Source organism: Chanodichthys erythropterus, chromosome 1 (assembly GCF_024489055.1).
Source record: "Chanodichthys erythropterus isolate Z2021 chromosome 1, ASM2448905v1, whole genome shotgun sequence".
NCBI classification, from domain to species: domain Eukaryota; kingdom Metazoa; phylum Chordata; class Actinopteri; order Cypriniformes; family Xenocyprididae; genus Chanodichthys; species Chanodichthys erythropterus.
Window position 1 is genome coordinate 2,494,581 of NC_090221.1, and position 19,513 is coordinate 2,514,093.

Here is a 19,513-nt window from a genome sequence, read left to right on the forward strand (position 1 = left end):
TTTAATGTGTACAATATTTTTTTTCAGGATTATTTGATGAATAGAAAGTTCAAAAGAACAGTGTTTATCTGAAATCTAATCTTTTGTAACATTATAAATGTCTTTACTGCCACTTTTGATTGATTTAATGCATCCTTGCTGAATAAAAGTATTAATTTCTTTCATTTCTTTTCAAAAAAATAAAAATAAAAACTTTTGAACGGTAGTGTATAATGCTACAGAAGCTTTGTATTTCAGATAAATGCTGTTCTTTTGAACTTTCTATTCATCAAGGAATCCTGAAAAAAAAAGTACACAACTGTTTTCAACATTGAAAATAATCAGAAATGTTTCTTGAGCAGCAGATCAGCATATTAGAATGATTTCTGAAGGATCATGTGACACTGAAGACTGGAGTAACGATGCTGAAAATTCAGCTTTGATCACAGGAATAAATTACTTTGTCAAATATATTCAAATAGAAAACAGTTATTTTAAATTGTAATAATATTTCACAATATTACTGTTTTTACTGTATTTTTAATTAAATAAATGTAGCCTTGGTGAGCAGACGAAACTTCTTTTAAAAACATTAAAAATCTTAGTGGTTCCTAACTTTTGGACTGTACTGTAGATAAAACTAGAAATTGTAATGTGCAAGCACGCAAAAAATTCCCATGCGCATGTGAATAGTTTCTCAAAGACACAAAAAAGTTTCTCAAGTGCATGCATAAATTTATATATTTTTTATTTATTTATTTTATTTTAGGGGTTTTGTATGCTGTCACTTCAATGAAAAATACCCCTGAGAAAATAAAAATATTTACAGATGACTACTATATGCCAATTTGGAAATTTGAGTCTGGAAAAGTATGGAATTTTGAAATGGAAAATGTGTAGGATTGAGTTACACATCAAATTAAAATATAATAATAAAATGCATTGGCTGTACGGCATCATTTACGAAAGCAGAAAAGCCATAAATACTTTTTAAAACAATTAATTTAATTTGTGTTAATTGTAGATAGTTAATAAAAACTTATAGCTATATGTACGTAAACCTATGACAATCATTTTTTTCCCAAAACTGTTGTCAAATAGCATGAACTTAAGTGTAAATAAGTACATTTTACAGTACATTTTATGCCATAATTGTCATTACCAAAGTGTGTCTGCATTAGATGTGATTCATACCAAAAGTTTATATATATAGTAAGCTTATAAATAAATATATATATATATATATATATATATATATTTAAACCAATTTACACTACCTTTCAAAAGTTTGGGTTCATTGAGCTGTTTTTTTTTTTTTAACAAGAATGCATTTTTTTTTTTTTTTTTTCAAGAATGCATTGAATTGATCTAAAGTGACAAAAAAAAAAAAACATGCATTACAGAATATTTCTATTTCAAATAAATGTTGTTCTATTGAACTTTCTATTCAGAGAAACCTGAAAAAAATGTCTGTTTTTTGATAATCATAAATGTTTCTTGAGCAGCAAATCATCATATCAGAATGATTTCTGAAGGATCATGTGACACTGAAGACTGGAGTAATGATACTGAAAATTCAGCTTTGATCACAGGAATAAATTACACTTTACTATATATTCACATAACAGGTGTTTTAAATCGTAATATTTCACACTGATATTTTGGTGTGCATAAGAGAATCTTTGCAATCTTAGCACCTGCTCTCAGTGCCATATTTTTAAGTACAGCTTGTTTTTTGTGAATAAACATCATATTGGTGCTCTGAATTGCATGAGAGTCTTTATTTGGCATTGACGACGGCTCTTCTGTGTTCAGGAGTTGGGTACAGAGTCACTTGGCACCTGTACAGATTTTCAAGCTGTGCCAGGTTGTGGGATCAGGTGTCTGGTCAGCAACACAGAGAACGTGCTGAAGAGAGAGGACAGCGACAGCGAGGAGAACCAGCGCAATGCTGTCTTGATTCAGATCAGAGACACTAGAGCCCACAGTAATGACCACCCGCTCATCATGGACCCACAGCCTCTTAGTGAGTGTCACGTGACAGTAGGGATGCTCACAACTAACTGGTTAACCATTAACTGACAGTAAGAATTTTGAACGATTAATACTATCCCTTAAAAGTAATTGTTTAAGAAAACATTTACTGCATGGTTAAAAAATGCACTACACATAAAAAAAATAAAATACTAATAAAAAAGTTAAATGTTTACAAACATTATAAACACTATAAACATAGCTATAGGCTGTTTTAGTTCCTCTCAGTCCACAAAAAACTGTTAAATTTAACAGTATTCAGAACTTAACGAATGCTAAACTATTATTTATTTTGTAAACTAGGCTTCGTGCCTCACTTGCGTTACAATATTGATGTAAAACATCATCCTTCACATGCGCACAAATTACGTATGCACCGATATGAACTAACCATGATCAATAAATTTGTTACTGTATTTACTAATCTTCCATTAACGTTAGTTAATGAAAATACAGTTGTTCATTGTTTGTTCAAAGTGCATTAACTAATGTTAAAGGGTTACTTCAGGATTTAGCATTAAGCTTTGTATTAGTAGAATACCACTAGTATTTTCGAATTAGCGTGTTTTCCCCCTTCATATCAGCCCGAGATGCGAGATTTATGCATTTTTATTCTGTAAAAAAGCCTCCGATGACGCAAAAATCGTCATTTTGTGTCATCGGAGGCTTTTTTGGCCAGAGGCTTAAAACTACAGCCAGTAATAGCAGGTAGTTCCGCATTTTTTCACCACGTCCATACATATGCGCGTTTGATGTTACTCGCGGACATAGATCAAAGATTTTATCAAAAGTGGGTGTCAATTATATTTTTAAGCTTACAGTAATTAACATTATTTTGATATAGTCTGCACTACATCAGTGGTTCATCTCGCAAATGTATCGGTCTCTGCAGTCATCTCAACCAATACAGCAACAGGCTTTTGTGGTAACGTTAGCATAAATAAATAAATAAACTCAGTTTTACAGAACAGAGGCTTTACTTTGATAACAGTCAACTTATATGCAACTTATATGTAATTGTCTATCTAACGTTACTTTGCTAAGTTTGTAGTTTTACTGCTACCTACAACACTACATATAGGCTACTGTGTTATCAGTCTAGTATCAGCGAGTCTTACCTCTAGGCGAATACGCTTAGTACCAGATGCCCAGGCTGTTCGTCCTCTGGGAAAGTGAATATCGATGGTATCGCGGTGTTTTTTTAGGTTTTCTATAACGGTGTCATCTCCAAACTTCAGGTGCTTGATGGCCCGCAGCCACTGTTTACATCGCTCCAAATCTTTAACTTAATCGGAAAATGATGGAAACTTACTTGTCCTTTCCTGGTTTTGGGTGTACATCCAGGTACAAAGCAAGCATTTCGCTGTAAATGTATGAACTAACTCACAATTTATAGAATTAATATGTAACAAAGCAAGCCTAGTTGTTTGAATTTTCCTTGTAATGCCGCCTGTAACCAATAGGCGTGGTTTGGGCGTGGCCTCGCAAGGGCAGCAAAACAAGTGCATTCTGGGAGTTGTTGTCTTTCATCCACATTATTCAAAAATACATTTTCTGCCTTTTCTAGAAAGCTCCAAATTCAAAAATAATTTCACATTTCTACTACATAAATGACCAATTTTAAATACACATTCATCTTTCCAGGGGTGAAGTACCCCTTTAACAAGATTTTAATAATGTATTAGTAAATGTTGAAATTAACATTAACAAAGATTAATAAATGCTGTATAAGTGCAGTTCATTATTAGTTTGTGTTAACTAATGAACCTTATTGAAAAGTGTTGCCCCGATACGATAATTCTTTATATTTAAAACCGATAACCGATATATTGCTCGTCACATCTAAATCAAAATTGTTGTAGAATTTTTAGAGAATTTAAAGTGAGACAGAAACGCATACCACTCTCATTTGGCACGAATTCAAATGCATGCAATGTATTTGGATGCTAAACTATTATTATGTAAACTAGGTTTCGTGCTTAACTTGGGCTGCACAATGATTAATCGCGACCAATCATTTGCAAATTAAAAGTCTGTGTTTAGGTAATACATGTGCGAGTATAATAATTATGTATATATAAATACACACACATTCATGTATAAATTTAAGAAATATATGCATGTATAAACATATATTTTATATAAATTACATTTTTTCTTAAATATATACATGAATGTGTGTGTATATATATATATATATATATATATATATATATATATATATATATATATATATATATATACTCACACATATATTACCTAAGCACAGACTTTTATTTTGCAAACGATTAGTCGCGATTAATCGTTCTGCAGCCCTATACTTAACTCGTATTACAATATCGACGTAAAACATCATCCGTCACATGTGCAGAAATTAGGGATGCACCGATATGAAAACTTTGGCCTATACCGATAACCGATAATTCTTTATATTTGAAAGCCGATAACCGATATATTGCTCGTTACATCTAAATCAAAATTTTTGTAGAATTTTTGAGAGAATTTAAAGCGAGACAGAAACGCATACCTCTCTTATTTGGCACAAATTCAAATGTTTCTATACATGCAATGTATTTGGATGCTAAACTATTATTATTAATTATATATATTTTATATAATTTTTTTTCTTAAATGTATACATGAATGTGTGTGTATTTATATATATACTCACACATATATTACCTAAGCACAGACTTTTATTTTGCAAACGATTAGTCGCGATTAATCGTTCTGCAGCCCTATACTTAACTCGTAATACAATATCGACGTAAAACATCATCCGTCACATGCGCAGAAAAAAGGGATATGAAAACTTTGGCCTATACCGATAACCTTTATATTTGAAAGCCGATAACCTATATATCGGCCCATATATTAAGATTTATCGGCCAAATTTTCTTATCAGACCGATAACCATTTTAAAATGAACATATATCGGCCGATACTGATATGGTAACCGATATATCATGCATCCCTAGCAGAAATATGCTTGGCCACAGTGGCGTGGTGCTCACGCTGAAGGCCACAGATTGTACAGCGGACTGTTTAAATTGGGCAGTGTACCTTTTTATATTTTATTTTGATAATGAACAGGTTCTGATGTCAAGTTAGCAACGCTAGAACTGAGATTGTGCGTGTGTGTGCGTGAGGCGCCTGCGCGATCACTTGAATTGTTTCCTTATAACAACGAAAACAACTTAAAGGGTTAGTTCACCCAAAAATGAAAATATTGTCATTTATTACTCTCCCTAATGCCGTTCCACACCTGTAAGACCTTTGTTCATCTTCAGAACACAAATTAAGATATTTTTGATGAAATCCGATGGCTCAGTGAGGCCTGCATATGACATTTCCTTTACATCCATTAATGTACTAAAAACATATTTAAATCAGTTCATGTGAGTACAGTGGTTCAATATTAATATTATAAAACCACGAGAATATTTTTGGTGCGCCAAAAAAACAAAATAACGACTTTTCAACAATATCAAGTGATGGGCCGATTGACTCAGAGCGACTCAAAGTCACGTGATTTCAGCAGTTTAGCCATTCAATAGGAGATCCGAGTCACTGATTCGATTCGTAAAGCTCTGAAGCAATCGGAAGACATCATTCGAAACTGTACTTTTATTTGTGTGCTTCTCAGCTTATTTGCTACAGAGACATTTTAAAGGAATCGTTCACCCAAAAATAAAAATTTACTCGCCATCATGCTACTCACCCAAATCTGACTTTGTATGACATGTGACGTGGACTGAAGCTTTCAAAAAGGACATGCATTTATTAAGATGCTAACATTACAAGAGTCTGATGGTCTGTTGTGTTGTTTCAGCTGTAGTTCAGACGGCCTCGTACAGTGTGCTGATAGGAAACAGAGAGTGGATGAGGAGGAACGCGCTGCAGGTGCGAGCAGATGTTGATGAAGCCATGACGGAGCATGAGAAGAGAGGACGCACTGCAGTGCTGGTGGCTGTGGACAGTGAGTGAGGCTGCGTTATTCATTTCTGCCAGACTTTGATCTCTAGGTGCTTCAACAGGAAAGCTCTCAAGGCTGTTTTTGAGATGCACCTCCTCAGAGCAATAGTGCAGACGTGTCTGTATGTAACATACTTCAGTTCAGGTATTATCTTGGCTTGACGAAGACAACATACTGATCTACTGTTTAAGTTTATTCTTCTTCTGAGACGACATTTTAAACTTTAACTCCTTCTAGGGCTTTTAATCTACAACCACCAAACTCAGACCTTCAGACTGTCTGACTGTGTGCTGTATCTTTTCTAACTGATCCGACTCACGGTTTTCATTAAATGGACGATTAAAACTATGAAAAGTCCCATAGACTTTAATTGAGGGGGTCAAAACTTTTGTACAGAGTATTTTAAGCTGTCACTAGCAAAGCTTAACGACTATCCTAGGACAACATGCTAATTCATGCTATCAACATACTAAAAAATGCTAGCAACATGCTAATTCATGCTATCAACATACTAAAACATGCTAACGATATGCTAATTCATGCTATCTACATGTTAAAAAATGATCGAAAAATGTCAATTCATACTAGCAACATGTTCAAATGTGTTAACAAAGGGTTAAAACATGGTAACAACATGCTAATTCATGCCTGTAACACGTTAAAAAATGCTAGAGCATGCTAACAACATGTTAATTCATGTAATCAACATGTTAAAACATGCTAGCAACATCCTAAAAAGGGCTAGCAAACATGTTAAGTCATGTTACCAATTTGTTAAAACATGTTAACATGTCAATTCATGTCATCAATGTTAAAACATGTTAACAATATGTTAAAACATGTTAACAATATGTTAAAACATGTTAACAATATGTTAAAACATGTTAACAATATGTTAAAACATGTTAACAATATGTTAAAACGTGTTAGCAAAATGCTAATTCAAGTTATCGACATGTTAAAACATGTTAGCAAAATGCTAATTCATGTTAGCAGTGTGGTAAAACATGGTGGCAACATGTTAAAACGTGTTAACAACATGTTAATTCATGTTAGCAATGTGGTAAAACATGGTAGTAGCATACTAAAAGGTGTTGGCAAGTTATTTCATGTTAACAATGTGGTAAAACATGGTAGCAACATGCTCAAACGTGTAAACAACATGCTAAGTCATGTTAGCAATGTGGTAAAACATGGTAGCAAAATGCTAAAACGTGTTAACATGCTAATTCATGTTAGCATATGGTAAAACATGCTAGTAGCATACTAAAAGGTGTTGGCAAAACATGCTAATTCATGTTATCAATGTGGTAACACATGGTAGCGACATGTTAAAACATGTTAGCAAAGTGTTAAAATGTGTTAGCAAAATGCTAATTCATGCAAACAATGTCTGAAAACATGTTAATTCATCCTAACAATGTCTTTCTGTCGCTTTCCACTAAATTTAAAGCTTATAAAACGTTCAAACTTTCATACGGCTTTGTCAAGCAAACATCAAATGTTGTCTACAAACTTTTTAATCTAGTTGCATTTGTCCTCTTTAAGTTTTCCAGGCTGTGACATAAATTAAAGGCTGTTGGCTGTCTTTAAAAAGACTAGCTTAAATACCTTCCTTACAAAAGTAAACAGGCAAATGTTTGTTACACAATTTAATGTGGTTTTTAATTGGAATGGAGGTTAACTAATTGCAAATGAATTCAAATATAACTACATAATAAACAAATAAAAGTGACATTGTCAGACAGTCCACAGTGTTTATTTTGAGCATGTGTGCTGTTCTGTGTTATTCTCAGATGAGCTTTGTGCCATGGTGGCCATAGCGGACACAGTGAAGCCTGAGGCCGAGCTGGCCGTCCACACGCTTACAGCAATGGGGCTGGAGGTCGTGCTGATGACCGGAGACAACAGCAAAACCGCTCGAGCTATCGCTGCACAAGTACAGGACCCTTTAATACTCCCTTGAATAATAATTGTCCTTGTGCAGCAGTGAATTTAACAGCTGACTTCTTTTGTTCCAGGTGGGCATCAGGAAGGTGTTTGCAGAGGTCTTGCCGTCTCACAAGGTGGCGAAAGTGGAGCAGCTCCAGCAGGCGGGAAAATGCGTAGCCATGGTTGGCGATGGAGTGAATGACTCCCCCGCACTGGCCATGGCAGACGTTGGCATTGCGATAGGCACCGGCACAGATGTAGCTATTGAGGCTGCCGACGTGGTGCTAATCAGGGTATGAACACTGTGATGGCTGAGTTACAAATGTTATAGCATTATATTGTTTGTTGCTTAATGCTAATTCATGCTAGCGACATGTTAAAATGTGCTAGCAAAGGGCTAAAACATGGTAACAACATGCTAATTCATGCCTGTAACACGTTAAAACATGCTAGCAATGCGTCAAACATGCTAGAAATGTGTTAAAACATGTTAACAACATGCTAATTAATGTTATCAACATGTTAAAACATGTTAGCAATATCCTAAAAAGGCTAGCAAACATGTTAAGTCATGTTAACAACATGTTAAAAATGTTAACATGTTAAAACATTCTAGCAATGTGTTAAAACATGTTAACATGTTAATTCATGTCATCAATGTTAAAACATGCTTGCAAGATGCTAATTCAAGTTATCAACATGTTAAAACATGTTAGCAACATGTTAAAACTTGGTAAAATTCTAATTCAAGCCTGTTACACGTTAACACATGTCAGTAATGTCAAATATGCTACCAATGTGCTAAAACATGTTATCAACATGCTAATTCATGACAGCAATGTGTTTATATATGCTAGCAATGTGCTAAAACATGTTATCAACATGCTAATTCTTGACAGCAATGTGCTTATATATGCTAGCAATGTTTTAAAACATGTTATCAACATGCTAATTCATGACAGCAATGTGCTTATATATGCTAGCAATGTGCTAAAACACGTTAACAACATGCTAATTCATGACAGCAATATGCTTATATATGCTAGCAATATGTTAAAACATGTTAACAACATGTTAATTCATGACAGCAATATGCTTATATATGCTAGCAAAATGCTAAAACATGTTAACATGTTAATTCATGACAGCAATGTGCTTATATATGCTAGCAATGTTTTAAAACATGTTATCAACATGTTAATTCATGACAGCAATGTGCTTATATATGCTAGCAATGTGCTAAAACACGTTAACAACATGCTAATTCATGACAGCAATGTGCTTATATATTCAAGCAATGTGCTAAAACATGTTAACAACATGCTAATTCATGACAGCAATGTGTTTATATATGCTAGCAATGTGCTAAAACACGTTAACAACATGTTAATTCATGACAGCAATGTGCATATATATGCTAGCAATATGCTAAAACATGTTAACATGTTAATTCATGACAGAAATATGCTTATATATGCTAGCAATATGCTAAAACATGTTAACAACATGCTAATTCATGACACCAATGTGCTTATATTTGCTAGCAATGTGTTAAAACATGTTAACAAAATGTTAATTCATGACAGCAATGTGCTTATATATGCTAGCAACATGTTAAAACATGTTAACAACATTCTAAAACATGTTAACAACATGCTAATTCAAGTTAGCAGTGTGGAAAAACATGCTATCAACATGTTAAAAAATGTTGGCAAAAAAAGCTAGATTTGTGTGCAACTGGAGACTTTTGATTCATCTAGCCAATTCTTTGTTTTAAACAGAATGATCTTCTTGATGTTGTTGCGAGTATCGACCTTTCTAAGAAGACCGTAAAAAGAATCAGAATCAACTTTGTATTTGCACTAATCTACAATCTGGTGGGGATTCCCATTGCTGCAGGTGAGAGCAACTAAACCAGACAACTAGACAAAACAGCATTATTGCCAAAACTTGGAACATGTTTAAGAAATTATGATTTGTGTGATTATTTTCCTGCAGTAAACAGTAATTGTACAAGTATTAGTTTGTAGACATTTGATGTGTTTAAAACTAGCTACTTATCACTGTAGGTAAATATTATGTTGGATAATAGTTTGTCAAACGTACCAAGTAAAGTAAACCAAGTAAAAAAAAAACATGGGATTTGTGCCTTTAATGCTGTTAAAAAGTATTGGGACAGCGATCTGTTTCAGTGTGTTATTGACTGAGTTTGTTGCCTGCAGGTGTGTTCATGCCTGTGGGTTTGGTGCTGCAGCCCTGGATGGGCTCTGCTGCGATGGCTGCCTCATCAGTGTCTGTTGTGCTGTCCTCCCTTCTACTCAAATGGTAAACCTCATTTTTGCATGCATTAATAACAGGGTAAATTATTTTGATGCAGTTTTAAGACAAGACACTACAGGCAAAAACTAGCTTTTTTTATACTTTTTTTTATGCGCGCATATAGAGTTCAATGGACTCTATGAACGGAGCGTTCTTTAGAACTTCCGCAATAATATAAGCCAGCTGGAAAACTTTCGGTGATGTCATGTGCTGGTGTGTTGAGCGTCAGTAGTGAAATACTTAGTTTATAATCAGAATATATTCACTTAAATAGTCAGGCATAGCATTAATTTAGTTATTCAAACGTAAGACAGCATAAAAAATAAATAAATAAAGACGTAATTCAGTGTTCTCCTCGGCTAAATTCAATTCAACCATCAGTTTTCATACTTTTATGTGAAAAAAAGCTTCAAAAATTAAATATTTGTGCACTTTAGTTAGATTAATTGAATAAAATGTGTGTTTTCACAAGTGTGCTGTAATCATTGATTGACAGCTTCTGTGATTATAAAGAGAGAGCGGCGCTCGCTTTCTGTGTCATTCATTCACAAGAAAAGTTATTGTTTTTCAGGAGATTTTCTGAGTATTTCATACTTCACATTGACAAAATGTATTTTTAAACCTAGTTATTTTATAATGTTTAATATTTAGTCACAAACAAAGTGAAAAACGATTAGAGGAAATGGCTGATATTTGCGCAAAAAATGCTACTTTGCTGCCACCTGCTGGTTAAAGTGGTAATTATTGTCTTTTTTATTTTTAAAAAAGTGTTTTCTATCAAATGTTGAATTTCCTACATTTTTAAGCGTTCGGTTTTACAATCTCAGAAGGATGAACAAGTAATGTTTGTGGTCATCACATTAAAAATAACATTTGAAGTGCGTGTCTAATTACAGATACAGCGTTTTTAAACAGTCTCAATAGCTTCGTCTTTATTGCAATCAATAAAACTAATTGCACTAAAGTTTACAGTTTTATTCCTATCTGTATTCTGAAGGCTTTTATAGAGGGGTTTGTTCAGATATCATATGCCGGCATGTGCTAAAACATGCTAACAACATGCTAATTTATGCTAGCAACGTGGTAAAACATGCTATCAGTGTGTTAAAACATGTTAATTCAAGCTAGCAACATGGTAAAACATGCTAGTAACATGCCAATTCATGTTAGCAGCATGTTAAAACATTCTAGCAGCACCTTAAAACATGTAAGCAACAGGTTAAAACATGTTAAAAACATCTTAAAAATGTTAGCAACGTGTTAAATCATGTTTGCAGCATGCATGATTTTTTTCCCCAAACCGGCACCGCGGAAATCCCGCCCTGGAGCCAATTCTAAACATTTCATTGGTCATGTCAATCACAGATTGCCTACACCCAACCCTGATCTCTAAACTTACCTGTTATTGTAACCTCAGCCAATGAAATTGGTTGCAGGGCGGGATTTCCGCTGTGCCGGTTCCTAACATTTTTAAGATGTTTTTAACATGTTTTAACATGAATTAGCATGTTGCTAGCTTGAATTAACATGTTGCTATCATATTTTAACATTTTGCTAGCATATTGTTAGCATGAATTAACATGTTTTAACACACTGATAGCATGTTTTACCACGTTGCTGGCAAAAAATTATGCTTGCAACATAATTCATGTTATCAACGTGTTAAAACATGTTTTAAAGAGGATCTATTATGCCTGTTTAGACTTTCACCTTTCTTTAGTGTGTCTTTTTGAGCAGGAAAAAGCTCTGCAAACTCCCTGAAACGCCTTGAGTCTTGAGTTTTCTTCCTCATTTAAATAATTAATGCGCAGAATAAAGGGGCGGGGCCTGGTTGAGTTAGTTAGTAGTGTGTTGAAATTGGCGGTTATGGTAAGGGGCGGGGCGTTTCCCAAACACCAATCACAACACACTGCTCCAGTCGGCCAATCAGAGCACATTGTGCTTTTCAGAAGGCGGGGCTTCGTAGAGACAGGAACTAAACAGAGCGTTACTGACAGACTGGGAAGAGAGGAGCTGCAACAATGGAGAATATGAGGAGAATAATCAACATTCAAGTTCAGCACTTTATGATAACATGACACTCGTGTCCTTTTCCCGCAGTTACACTAAACCCACTGCTGAGAAACTGGAAAGACGACTGGGTGTGATGAGAAAACAAAGCAGCCTATCGGATGTCAGCGTTCACATCGGCATGGGAGAGCTGCGTCGGTCCTCGCCCAAACTCAGCCTGCTGGACCGCATCGTCAACTACAGCCGGGCCTCCATCAACTCGCTCCGCTCGGACAAACACTCGATGAACAGCATGGCCCTCAGCGAGCCCGACAAGCACTCTCTGCTGGTGGGCGACGCTCACTGCGACGAGGAGATCGTTTGAGGCTCTATTGCTTTACCTCAGTGCCTGTAGACGAGCAGGATCTGTGTCCAAGCCCAACATTCAATCAGGTTCCTCATGAATATGACCACCATTGTGCTCTCACTGTGACGCGGCATTGATTGTGCGGCGCCATAACACGAGGCTTTCTGACGGTCTCTGTTTACATTGAGTCGGCCGTTTTATGACGACAATCCATAGGATAAAAATCAGCTACGCCGCAGATTGTCTTCAAAAAAATTTTTTATTTTTGTGAAAATGACAATTTAAGAGGGATTTATTGTGTTTTAATGGTAAGGATTAAGTTGATATTTATTGCATCATTTATTTATAGCATTTTATGTAGTTTTTGTCTGACATGAAGGAATTTCTTTTAAACGTGAACAAATGAACTCTATTTTCTAAGGCCGTTTCGGCTGCGCAGTACATTCCAAAGAAAGCAGTGTTTCCAAGGATTGGTGAACCGTCATTCGTAATCGGGAATGATCGGGTCACAAGTTAGTAACCAAGAAATAAACAAGATGTTCAGCATATTCATTTTTTTTTTATTGTCTGTAACACTTAAGCTGCCTTTGCTATATTTAAATGCGCTTTTAAATGTATTGTTTTTTTCCTCGCTTGACTTATTTTAAAACATAATGCTGACCCAAGACTGACATTTTATTAGTGGAGCACATTTGTACACGGCCGTTTGTGCATTAAAAGGGTTAGTTCACCCAAAAATGCTGTTCCACACCCGTAAGACCTTCGATCATTTTCGGAACACAAATTAAGATATTTTTGATGAAATCCAATGGCTCAGTAAGGCCTGCGCCATCGGATTTCATCAAAAATATCTTAATTTTGCATTCAGAAGATGACATGAGGGTGAGTAATTAATGACATTATTTTAATTTTTGAGTGAACTAACCCTTTAAAGCCCTTAATAGATACATGTCACTACACAGCCTGAATCAGGTTACTGAAATATATTACTGACATTCTGAGCTTTCAAAACACTTAATGCAAAGATCTAAAATAAAAAAATGTTATTCAGAGGAAGTTTTGTTACTGTATTATTCAAGGTCAATTAAGAGATGCAGTCTTCAAACGAAACAAGTGCACTCGATATTAGTCATTGCTTGTTTTTGCCAAATGTGTTCGAGTTGACAATGTGAATATGCTGAAATTGTGATTTATGCTGTCAGTTGTTTCAGTAAATGTGCTCTGGGACAATTCTTATTGTAGTTTTGCATCATATTCTCTTAATAAACAGACAGTTTTCAATTACCTAACATTCATCAAGTCCTTTTTCCAGTGTGATTTTTGATTTACATAAAAATGTGCACTTGCTCGCAATGTAAAAAATAAGAATTCTGTCAAACTAGGTGGCAAGCTGAAACTTCAGACACATTCTGGAGACACCAGAGACTGATATTACATCTTGTATAGATCCACTCTAATGTGTTTGTAGAGCAAAAGTTCACAGACCAAATAGTCTAAATTTGCAAAAGGAAAGAGTGTTTGGAAAAGAAAAAGTCCACATTTTACTTTGCTGCCACCTATTGATGAACCACTGCAACATGAAGAGACTCGAGCTGTTTATCTTCATAAATTTTCATTATGAAAGTAAATATTTATGTAAGTAAAATGAACATATTTTGCTTGAAAACATTTCAGAGTAATTTAGATGTTGTTTTGTTAGAAAAAGAACAAATCTAGAATGTTTTGAACAGTCATGAGTTAAAGTCTGTAATTAATGTAATTCCACTGAAGTCAATGGAGATGCTCATTCTCATATTATATGTTCATATAAATGTAATCTAATGATATAGATTCAAATAAAACTTCTCACAATTTTTAATTCTTGCATCACACTGTTTTTCATGTAGTTCTTAAAAAACTGGAAATTTCAAGAAATTTCTCATTTTTTGTTAATGAACAAAAAAGAGGGTAAATTATGTAATAGCATGGTAAAAACATGGTATTATTCAAAACTTGAATGTTTCTGTCTCAAAATAAATATTAGTAATACTCTAATGTAGGTGAAACGTCACTTATAATCAACAGAAAAAAGTCTAAAGTGGACCATCAAAATAAAGTGTTACCAAAAACATATAACTCAAAATATAATTTCTTAATAAAGATTTCCTCAAAAATTCTCATTACTGTTAATGCAACAAACAAACAAACAAAAACATTTAAAGTTAATGAAACAAATGACTTTAAAGTGAACATGATTATTAAATTGTGAAGTATGTCATGGCACTAATTGTACCCTTAATTAATGCTGAAATGAAGGAAACAACTTTTATTACAATATTTTTAAATCTATACTAAAAAATGCTGGATTGTTTCAACCCACATTTGGCTCAAATATGGACAAATATTAAATATTTAACCATTTTTCAACCCACATTTTGGTAAAATATTAAATATTTACCCATTTTTCAACCCACATTTTGGTCAAATATGGACAAATATTAAATATTTGCCCATTTTTCAACCCACGTTTGGGTCAAATATGGACAAATACTAAATATTTACCCAGTTTTCAACCCACATTTTGGTCAAATATTAAATATTTGCCCATTTTTCAACCCACATTTTGGTCAAATATTAAATATTCACCCATTTTGGCTCAAATATGGAAAAATATTAAATATTTACCCATTTTCAACCCACATTTGGGTAAAATATGGACAAATACTAAATATTTGCCCATTTTTCAACTCACATTTGGGTAAAATATGGACAAATACTAAATATTTGCCCATTTTTCAACCCACATTTTGGTCAAATATGGACAAATATTAAATATTTACCCATTTTCAACCCACATTTTGGTCAAATATTAAATATTTGCCCAGTTTTCAACCCACATTTTGGTCAAATATTAAATATTCCCCCCTTTGGCTCAAATATGGACACATATTAAATATTCACCCATTTTGGCTCAAATATGGACAAATATTAAATATTTACCCATTTTCAGCCCACATTTTGGTCAAATATGGACAAATATTAAATATTTACCCATTTTTCAACCCACATTTTGGTCAAATATGAAATATTTGCCCATTTTTCAACCCACATTTTGGTCAAATATTAAATATTCACCCATTTTGGCTCAAATATGGACAAATATTAAATATTTACCCATTTTCAACCCACATTTTGGTCAAATATGGACAAATATTAAATATTTACCCATTTTTCAACCCACATTTTGGTCAAATATTAAATATTCACCCATTTTGGCTCAAATATGGACAAATATTAAATATTTACCCATTTTTCAACCCACATTTTGGTCAAATATGAACGAATATTAAATATTTACCCATTTTTCAACCCACATTTTGGTCAAATATGAATGAATATTAAATATTTGTCCATTTTTCAACCCACACATGGGTTAAAAACAACCCAAGTTGGGTTCAAAAATGGACAAACCCAGGGATTGGGTTGTTTTAACCCAGCAGTTGGGTTAAATGTTTGCTCAACCTGCTGGGTAGTTTCATTTAACTCAACTATTGTTTAATAATTATTGTTTCTTTGCTTAAAATGAACCCAAAATATATTGGAAATTAACATTTGTTAATATGTTTAATAAATGAACATATATGAATACATTTAAGAGTAATAATTAAACAATAAACATTTATTAAATTGCTTAAATGTTCACCTATCATGTTTTAAAGTGCTGACTTCGCATAAGATGTTGATTGTTTAATTATTTCGATTTATTAAATTAAAAAAATATATTAAATTATGTATTTAGGCTATTTAATAACCTCAGTACATACATTTGATTAGACAGAGGTTTATAAATTATGAAATGTGGTGAACGACATTTTAATGCAGCGCGCGAACTCCGCTCCTCTCCGCAGTGCACGCGCAGCGCCGCATCCTTCATTCATCGCGCGTTCATGTGCCAGTCTTGGATAAAGAGGGAGGCACGCGGATTTCGGAGGATAACCGGAAACAGCAGGTTGTTGTTGAAACATCTCTCATAACTACTAAAGAAAACACATAATGGCTCTGACTCAAGAAACGATCTTAACCTTTTTACTGGAGCACGGAGGAAAAGTGAAAAACTCGGAGCTTGTGAATAAGTTCAAAGGACTTATAAACTCCAGCGACCCCGCGGAGAAGAAACGAAACAGAGACCTTTTCAAACGACTGGTCAACAACGTTGCAGTGGTCAAACAAGTCGATGACGTAAAGTACGTGGCTGTGAAGAAAAAGTACCAACTGGATAACGACTTAAAATCGCCATGCATTAGTAGTAAACCAGAGAATGTGGATATTATTAATAACAATTATTGTCATTGCTCCACCCAAACAGTGAGTAACAGCAGTACAAGTGACTATATGACAGCAAGAGTGCTCAGTGTGACAAGTGATGCCAGGAGTGGCTCTGTTTTCGCTCTTGTGGCCATAAAATCTCCACAATGCGAGTTGCGAAATGATCAAACGCGCTTCAAAACACTAACAGCAGATGCAGAACCAGTCAAAACAACTGCATGCCAGAGCTGTATATCTGGAGAAGCTTTTCCATACAGAGCCAAACGAAAGGATCTAGAGGCGCAGGGTTCGCCGCAACTGCGAAAGTTCAGCAAAATCACCAAATGTGATGTAATTCCGTTGGGATCTGTGGAACATGAGTGGCTTGTGAAATCCACGACGGGAAGCTGGCGTCAGATCTCCAGCCTCCTGCTGCAAGACCCTCATCTGGCAGAGAAGAGGAATTTCATGTCTGGATTCACAATCCTGCATTGGGCCGCTAAAAGCGGAAACGGTGAAATGGTGCGTAAAGTCATTGACGTTTCAAGACAGAGCGGTGCAGGGATCGATGTTAATGCCAAGTCTTACGAAGGATACACACCTCTCCACATCGCCGCCATTCACAGCCGTGAACGTGTGTGTTCACTGCTGGTGTGTGAATACGGTGCCAGCGCTAACATACGGGATAACAGCGGTAAAAAACCCTACCGTTATCTAAGTCAAGACGTGTCGACTGAAGTCAGAAAGATGCTCGGAGACCCTCGCTGTGTGCAGCAGGAGGCTGGGAATTATTTGAAGGATGAACAGAACCTCCGGAGAGGATTCAACACTCTGAGTAAACTATTTCAACCCCACGCCGCTGGACATAAAAAGAAATACAGACGTCGGCCAAGCTTCCATTTCATTAGAGAGAAAGAGCATTGCACTTAATCGATGAAAGATAACCTCTGACGAGAAATAGACGTGACTTTATTGTATGTTTAGTTTGTGTACTTATTAATTTAACTGGTAACTGTACAGTGACAGCTGTGCACTTGACTGCTAATTATATTTGTTAATGAGGTTAGTAAGTAACAGGAAAATAATTTACTGTACTAACACAGCTGAAAGGGTGTGTTCAGGTCATATTTTACCCCCAAAATTGACAAAAAAGGCCCTGTCGTACACCCGCGCAATGCAACAGCAGGCGCGACGCAAGTGTTTTTTGCTAGTTTAGCCTGACACAGTGTCATTTTCACGTCCTGCGTCACGTTGTTTAAATAGCAAATGCACTCGCGCTCATCTGTTCACCCATCGACGTGCTGGTCTGAAAACGAGGCGTGTTCAGGTGCATTGTTGGCGTGTTGCTATTTTGAAAACGCCTGCGCCATTGACCAACAAAAACCTGCTCTAAAGTCAATGGCGCAGTATTTTTTTTTTGTTATTCATAAGGAATATTCGCCTAAAGGCGGATGCACACCGTGCATACACTGCTATTTGATTGATTTTGACGCATTGCATCTGGTGTGGACAGACAAACTGCTTGTCGCTAGAATCTTATCACTTTGTGTTTGGTTAGGAGTCAGACACGGTGTAACTAATACTCTAATGAGAGTGTACTGTGTAGTATATTAGTAATACTCTAATGTAGGTGAAACGTTACTTATAACCAACAGAATAAAGTCTAAAGGGAACCATCAAAATAAAGTGTTACCAAAAACATATAACTCAAAATATAATTCCTCAAAAATTCTCATTACTGTTAATGCAACAAACAAACAAAAATATTTAAAGTTAATTAATTAATGCTGAAATCAAGGAAACAACTTTAATTACAATATTTTTAAATCTACACTCAACCCACATTTTGGTCAAATATGGACAAATACTAAATATTTACCCATTTTTCAACTCACATTTTGGTCAAATATGGACAAATATTAAATATTTACTACTTTTTCAACCCACATTTTTGGTCAAATATGGAAAATATTAAATATTTACCCGTTTTTCAACCCACATTTTGGTCAAATATGGACAAATATTAAATATTTACCTATTTTTCAACCCACATTTTGGTCAAATATGGACAAATATTAAATATTTACCCATTTTTCAACCCACATTTTGGTCAAATATGGACAAATACTAAATATTTGCCCGTTTTTCAACCCACATTTTGATCAAATATGGACAAATATTAAATATTTACCCGTTTTTCAACCCACATTTTGGTCAAATATGGACAAATATTAAATATTTACCCGTTTTTTAACCCACATTTGGGTCAAATATGGACAAATATTAAATATTTACCTATTTTTCAACCCACATTTTGGTCAAATATGGACAAATATTAAATATTTACCCGTTTTTCAACCCACATTTTGGTCAAATATGGACAAATACTAAATATTTGCCTGTTTTTAAACCCACATTTTGGTCAAATATGGACAAATATTAAATATTTACCCGTTTTTCAACACACATTTGGGTCAAATATGGACAAATATTAAATATTTACTACTTTTTCAACCCACATTTTTGGTCAAATATGGAAAATATTAAATATTTACCCGTTTTTCAACCCACATTTTGGTCAAATATGGACAAATACTAAATATTTGCCCGTTTTTCAACCCACATTTTGGTCA

General features: G+C 34.7%; 2 protein-coding genes across 2 annotated transcripts in view; both read left to right on the plus strand.

The window, feature by feature from the left end:
* The window catches only part of atp7a (ATPase copper transporting alpha), a 42,758-nt gene extending 28,878 nt beyond the window's left edge, over positions 1 to 13,880 (plus strand). The window contains exons 17-23 of the mRNA XM_067384991.1: positions 1,795 to 2,005; positions 5,846 to 5,992; positions 7,786 to 7,928; positions 8,011 to 8,214; positions 9,703 to 9,820; positions 10,144 to 10,246; positions 12,341 to 13,880. Of these exons, the coding sequence (XP_067241092.1) occupies positions 1,795 to 2,005; positions 5,846 to 5,992; positions 7,786 to 7,928; positions 8,011 to 8,214; positions 9,703 to 9,820; positions 10,144 to 10,246; positions 12,341 to 12,614 (1,200 nt within the window). The 3' untranslated portion in view covers positions 12,615 to 13,880. The remainder of the gene's footprint in view (positions 1 to 1,794; positions 2,006 to 5,845; positions 5,993 to 7,785; positions 7,929 to 8,010; positions 8,215 to 9,702; positions 9,821 to 10,143; positions 10,247 to 12,340) is intronic.
* Positions 13,881 to 16,628: 2,748 nt separating this feature from the next.
* On the plus strand, positions 16,629 to 17,942 carry sowahab (sosondowah ankyrin repeat domain family member Ab). The gene has a single exon (XM_067364277.1). The coding sequence runs from the start codon at positions 16,629 to 16,631 to the stop codon at positions 17,808 to 17,810; it is 1,182 nt and encodes a 393-aa protein (XP_067220378.1). The 3' UTR covers positions 17,811 to 17,942.
* Positions 17,943 to 19,513: the final 1,571 nt, after the last annotated feature.

Bases quoted from the DNA above. Each gene is read 5' to 3' on its own strand.
- sowahab (XM_067364277.1), top strand. From the start codon at position 16,629: ATGGCTCTGACTCAAGAAACGATCTTAACCTTTTTACTGGAGCACGGA.